Source organism: Grammomys surdaster, unplaced genomic scaffold, assembly GCF_004785775.1.
Source record: "Grammomys surdaster isolate TR1022 unplaced genomic scaffold, NIH_TR_1.0 126313, whole genome shotgun sequence".
NCBI classification, from domain to species: Eukaryota; Metazoa; Chordata; class Mammalia; order Rodentia; family Muridae; genus Grammomys; species Grammomys surdaster.
This window is the reverse complement of record NW_021621113.1, coordinates 3,194,718-3,201,025: the sequence shown is the minus strand read 5'-3', so window position 1 is coordinate 3,201,025 and position 6,308 is coordinate 3,194,718. Positions and strand designations below refer to the sequence as shown.

The 6,308-nt window shown below is 51.9% G+C and overlaps 1 protein-coding gene across 4 annotated transcripts in view; it reads right to left on the bottom strand.

Annotated features, from left to right (window-relative positions):
* Positions 1-6,308, bottom strand: part of Col16a1 (collagen type XVI alpha 1 chain) — a 52,487-nt gene that overhangs the window by 33,677 nt on the left and 12,502 nt on the right. For all 4 annotated transcript variants that reach the window (XM_028759736.1, XM_028759735.1, XM_028759737.1 and 1 more), the window contains exons 22-31: positions 6,213-6,248; positions 5,612-5,722; positions 5,251-5,286; positions 4,984-5,019; positions 4,800-4,910; positions 4,500-4,544; positions 1,535-1,570; positions 1,349-1,393; positions 953-1,084; positions 276-311 (exon numbers count right to left, since the gene is read on the bottom strand). In XM_028759736.1, coding sequence (XP_028615569.1) covers positions 276-311; positions 953-1,084; positions 1,349-1,393; positions 1,535-1,570; positions 4,500-4,544; positions 4,800-4,910; positions 4,984-5,019; positions 5,251-5,286; positions 5,612-5,722; positions 6,213-6,248 — 624 coding nt within the window. The remainder of the gene's footprint in view (positions 1-275; positions 312-952; positions 1,085-1,348; positions 1,394-1,534; positions 1,571-4,499; positions 4,545-4,799; positions 4,911-4,983; positions 5,020-5,250; positions 5,287-5,611; positions 5,723-6,212; positions 6,249-6,308) is intronic.

Genomic DNA, 6,308 nt, shown 5'->3' with positions numbered 1-6,308 from the left:
GAGAGGAGGAAGAGGGAGGGGAGGGGAAGGGGGAGAGGGAGAGGAGGAAGAGGGAGGGGGAGAGGGAGAGGAGGGAGAGGAGGGAGGGGGAAGGGGAGAGGGAGAGGAGGAAGAGGGAGGGGAGGGAAAGGGGGAGAGGGAGAGGAGGAAGAGGGAGGGGGAGGGGGAGAGGGAGAGGAGGGAGGGGGAGGGGGAGAGGAGGGGGGCAGAGAGGCCTGTATGGTGACGGGGGGGGGGGGTACCCACTCACCTCTATGCCATTTACATTCTCTTACCTTTTGCCCCTTGAGTCCACGCTCTCCTGCTTTACCCTGAGGAGAAAATGGCACCTCAAAATGAACACCCCTGGGTACCCAGCACTGTGGGAGACCCAGGGGATGTGGTCGACTGAGAGACACAATGCTAGGGAACCTGCCTAGCGCTGGAGATACTCCTGCCTGAATGACCGAGGCAGGTTACCTCACCTATCCCCTTATCTAGCCTCAGTTTCCCCATCTGTCAAATGAGGGTGATAAAAACAGGGCAGGCTTCTGCACCATAGAGTTCTTGTGAGATTACTCTTCGGCTGGGCCCGTGTTTGTTGTCACAATCAGAGCAGCAGCTACCAGACCACAGCCACTCTGCCACTGCTCCAGCGCCTCCTGTGCACCTCTCGGGGCTTCACACAAGTCATGACTGAGCTTCCCCTCTAAGGACAGGACCCAGAGGGACAGAGAACAAAAGTAACTTGCTCAAGTCAAAGATTTTATAAAGAAAAAAAAAATCGGAGCCAGCTTCAAACCCAGCTCTGCTGAGGCCATTCTATGTCCCAGGAGGATGCAAGCAGGCTGCGCTAGACACAGAGGTTTTGCTCTCATCCCACATTGCCCTTCTGCCCAGGAGGTCTAGAGACACTTCAGGGACCACTGCTCTTTCTTGCATCATCTTGCCCGCAACCATCTCCAGAGTTTACCTGCTTCCCAGGCAGCCCGAAGCCGGGGGGCCCAGGCTCTCCCTTCTCTCCAGCTGGGCCGGGCAAATGAACCACAGGAGTGTCCCCATCTTGTAGCTTGGACAAGGCTGCACAGGGCTCACACGGCTCTCCCTGCGGAGCAAGGATATTAGGTTAAGGGGTTCCTGCAACCTTGGGATCCAGGGCTGCAGAATGTAACCAGCTACAATGTGTCACATCTGTCCCTCGAGGGATATCTCAGGAGAGACTGGGAGCATAGGACGAAGCAAAGATGGAAACAAGGCCATGCCCCCACAGATTGCAGGGAGCCCAGGATTTGGAGTAGAACAGGCCAGAACAGAGACAGCTTCTTCAGAGGTGTGCCCTGGCAGCATGCAAGGGATGCCCCAGACTGACCTTTGCCCCTTTGATGCCAGCTGGTCCCACTGGTCCTGGTGGCCCCTGCATGAGAAGCCACATAAGACAATGCCCAGCACCAGCCTAGCCTGTGCAGACACAGACCAAGCCTCTCAGTTCCCCTGTGGAGGGCAGTTCCCCCCACCTTGCACTCCCCTAAGCCACTGCCACCTGAAGAATACCTACCGGATCTCCAGCCGGCCCTGCATCCCCGAAACTACCCTGAGGGGCAAGCAGAGAGCACATAGTTAAAGAGGAAACAGGGCAGACTGGCAGGTACGTGAGCAGATCTTTGGGGTGTCCACCGGCAAGGGAAAGTAAGACTCAGGGACTAGGATTCCTCCCAACTCCCCAGGGAGCCCCTGACCAGCCACAGTCTTGAAGCTACAGCTCTACAACCAGCTCCCATCCCAGAAGCCCAGGCCAAGCCTCACACTAGCCAGGCTGAGATCACATAGACTTTTCTCCAAGAGCTGCTCATCAAATGCCCTTTGGCCCTGAGCACAAACAAAAATGCCTTCTGGACCTGGCACACTTAAGAGCATTTTTTATAGAAAAGTAACCCTGTGCTTTGTAGTAAGGAATGACCTTGAACCTCTGATCCTCCTGCCTCGGGTGTGCAGCTCCTGGACCAGTTAATACAGCGCGGGGATCAAGCTCAGGACTTTGAGCATGCCAAGCAAGCGCTCTACCAACTGAAGTATATTCTCAGTTCTCTGAAGTATATTCTCAGTTCTCTGTGTGTGTGTGTGTGTGTGTGTGTGTGTGTGTGTGTGTGTAGTGTGTGTGGTGTGTGTGAGTATGTGTGGTGTGTGTGAGTGTGTGTGGTGTGTGTTATGTGTGTGGTGTGTGTGTTGTGTGAGTGTGTGTGTTGTGTGTATGTGTGGTGTGTGTGAGTATGTGAGTGTGTGGTGTGTGTGTTGTGTGTGTGTTGTGTGTATGTGTGGTGTGTGTGAGTATGTGTGTGAGTGTGTGTGTTGTGTGTTGTGTGTGTGAGTATGTGTGTGAGTGTGTGTTGTGTGTGTGTGTGTGAGTGTGTACACAAGGGTAGAGGCCAGAGGTTGACATCAGGCATCTTCTTCAATCATTCTCCACTTTTTAATTTATTTATTTTTATTTTATGTGCATTAGTGTTTGCCTGTGTCAGGGTGTCAGATTCTCCTGGAACTGGAGTTACAGACAGTTGTGGGCTGCCATGTGGGTGCTGGGAATAGAACCTGGGTCCTAGAACCCGGGTCCTCTGGAAGAGCAGCCAGTGCTCTTGACTGTTGAGCCATCTCTCCAGCCCCTCTCCACATACTCTTTCTGAGACTGGATCTCTCACTGACCCTGCATGAGTTCAGCTTGGCTGACTGGTCAGTGAGCTCCAGGCTTCCGTGAGTCTCCTCACCCACAGTGCTGTGGCTCTTGGCTTTTATGTGGATGTTGGGAACTCAAATTCAGGTCCTCACACTTTCAAGGCAAGTCCTTTATGGCTGGAGCTTTTAAAAGAGTAACGTGGTAAGTGGTAACGAGTGTGATGAAGGAAACGAGGTAATGACATAATGACGGACACCAAGAAGGGACCTCGTGGACACTGGGGTCAGAAGTAGGACCAATGTCATCAGAAAGACGGTAAGGAGGCCAGCCATTGTATGGAGGTGGGAGGGAGCCTTCTATGTTTCTATGGGAGTGAAGCCCGTGGGTGGGAACAGTCTCCATATACTCCAGAACAGAAGGGGACTCTGATGACTAAAGCAAAGGAAGGTACAGAAAGGAAGGGGATCCAGGAGGAGGATGTTCAGAATGAGGGCCAGCAGGACTGTGGCACAGAGTCAAGTCCCAGAAGGCATGTAAGCAGGAAGCTCTGTCGCTGGAGTTCTTTCTACAAAGGCACACTAACTGCTCGGTGATAAACGGGCTGTTGAAGGGCCGCAGTGGACACATGCAGGCCAGGGAAGGTCACTTCCATCAGGAGTGAGACCATGGGGACCCAGTGGCACACATCGAGAGAAGAAGGGGAGCTGAGGGAGAGGTGGGCAGAGCCATCGGGACTTGTGTCTGGGCTGGATGAAGGGGGAAGTGACGTGGGTGGGTAGAGGAGGAGTGAAGGTTGACGGCAGCTTTGGGGATTTGGGTTATGCTATTTGCTACAATGGAAAAGGCTGGTCACACTTGGTGGCACCGGCCTCTAAGCCAGCTCCTTGAGGAGGGTAGGAAGGAAGATCACAGGTCAAGTCCTGTCTGAGGTACATTGTGAGTTCAAAGCCAGCCTGGTGAGACCCTGTCTCAAAATAAAGGGTAAAATAAAGGTTCCTCAGGTCTCTATGGAGCAGGGGATATAGCTCAGTGTAGAGTGCTTGCAAAGCATGTGCTAGATCCTGGTTCAATCTCAGTAACATGCATACTCATACATGTGCTCACACATGCTCGCACACAGACATACACATGCACACGCATGAACACATACACACTAATGTAAGGAGGGCGGGAGTTGGGAGGGATACTAAAACTCCATTTGAGAAATACCATGTGAGTCTGAACACGCATCCCAGTGTGTCTCCCACTCGGGCGCTCTCACATCCACAGAGCCCCTCATTTGAGCAACACTGTTAGAAATCCAATGCTGTCATCTATCTCCCACACAGTCATAAATACAAATGTGAGCATGGGCATCCAAATCCGGCCAACCAGCCGAACAGTGGAGAGCATACACTCTGGAGCCAGACGTCCCCGGGCTCAAACACCCACGGCGCATTGGGAGATTCCCTGGGCCTTTTTAACGTCTCCTTTTCCTCATTCGAAAATGTGACTAGTAGAAAGCTGTACTCCATTAGAACTTGGGAGAATGAAACAAGATTAAAACATGCACAAGGCTTGGAACTGTGCCTGGCATGTAATAAGTAGAAAAGGAGAGTTAAATATTATTTTGCTTTAAGGTAGTCTTGGATGTGCTTAATCGTTTTAGATTATCATTAAATTAAAAATACAACACTAAGGAATTCTCTTGGAGAACATGAGGTTCTTGGAACTAAATTCCTTGACTCTTCTCAGGGAAACCCTGATGGATCTGTTCTCTGTGAGGCTGCAGTTTGACCCTTGCCTCGCTAGCCTCCCGAGGCTGTCTCCCCCTGCCCTTGCCTCTGCCCCTGATATCTAGACCAGGCCTCACCTTCTCTCCTTTCATGCCTCTTGGCCCCGGAATTCCAGACTTGCCCTTAAAACAAAATAAAACAAAACATCAAGATGGAGTTACGGCATCTTTGCCTGACACCCCTCCAAGCTCCCAGTATCCACCCAGCAAGCAAGGGATTGCTAGACAGTTACTCCTTTACAAGTTTCAGCCTAGCATAGGGACGGAGGAAAGAACCAGAGTGTAGGCTGCTTCATGGCTACCTCTTGGTTCCTGGCCCAAAGCATGAGACTTGAAGAGCCAGGACAGTCACTAGTATGCCAAGGGCAGGTCACTCACCGGAAGACCAGGTAAGCCATGGCTAGGGGAGCCTACATCTTCACTGCCCGCTGTGGAAGGCCCAAGATGCTGGGCCCCAACACCTGAACTGCAGGATGAGCAGGGTTCCCCCTAGGGAAGGAAGAGAACAATCAAAATTCTCTCAGGTGTTCAGAAGGCAAGGACCAGGGCACGAGACCCTCACCTTCTCTCCTTTCACTCCTTGGATGCCTGGATCTCCCTGCAAGAAAACAACAAAGGTTTGCGGGAGAAGACTGGGTATATTGGGACAGCCCAAATGCTCTAACTGTATTTAAGAACAGCAGTGTGACACACCATAGACATGTCCTTTAAACTGCCCCATTCTAGAGGGATTCAAAGCCAGCACCCCAGAGGCCATGCCCATCAACCCATAGGACACTAAGGGAAATAAACTTAGCCTAAATGTCCACATTAAAAAAAATTTACATACCCGATCACCTTTCAGCCCAACAGTTCCTAGGCCCTCCTGAAAGAGAGGGTATATGAAGGAATCAGGTGAGGAGGCTGTACCAGAGCCTTAACCCTTGCCCTCACCACTTTCTTTCATTTTCTCTACCCAAAACCCAAACCCAGCCAAGCTTCACTCACAGTAAGAGATGGTTCCACCCTATCTTGCCCAAAAAGTACTGTAGAGTCTCTTGGGGGAAGTGCTGGGAGGTTGCCATGGAAACCTGGGATGACACTCTAGCCCACCCAAGCTCTATGGTTCAAATCCCATCTAGGCTATACTCGGCCTAATCTCGGTGGTACTGAGAAGCACCCAGTCCCTCAGTGGCCACTTGGGCACTCACCCTGACTGGAGCAGGATCACCTGGTTCCCCTTTAGGCCCTGGTTTTCCAGGGAGCCCCACGAAATTCTGGAACCCTTCAGGCAATGTTGGGCACACTTCACAGGGGTCACCCTACCAGAAGAAAAGAACCACAAGAGGTTAGGGGGTGCTGAGACCTCGGGAAAGACAAAGCCTCCGGTCACACCCGTTTTAGGTGTTTCCCATCATCAACATGGACAACAGGACAACTGCAGGGGCCGCCTGTCCAAGTGACTCATTCATTCAGGAAAGGAGTCCCGGCATCCTATGATGCCGAAACTATGTCCTCAAAGCCAGCCAGGGGCGATATGTGTCCCACTGACAGTTATGAGACTTGGGCTGAGAGAGAAACTAAGTGGCCCTCCATGCTCACAGACCATGTAGATGCCTGAGGCAGGGTCTGGATCTGGCTGACCCTCCAGGCAGGCTCCTGATCTGATCACAAACCTTCCACAGTAATAAAATAAATGTCACCTGAGATCAGCTCAGGCAGGCCCAGCACCTGGGCAGAGTGTCCTTACTACTCAGAGTGGAACCTGTTCCCAACTCAACCCAACCTAGGGCAGCCAGGCATGGAGCTTACCTTCTCTCCCTTAGTCCCAGGCACTCCTGGCTTCCCCTATTGGGAAAGTGAAGAAGAAGAAGAAGAAGAAGAAGAAGAAGAAGAAGAAGAAGAAGA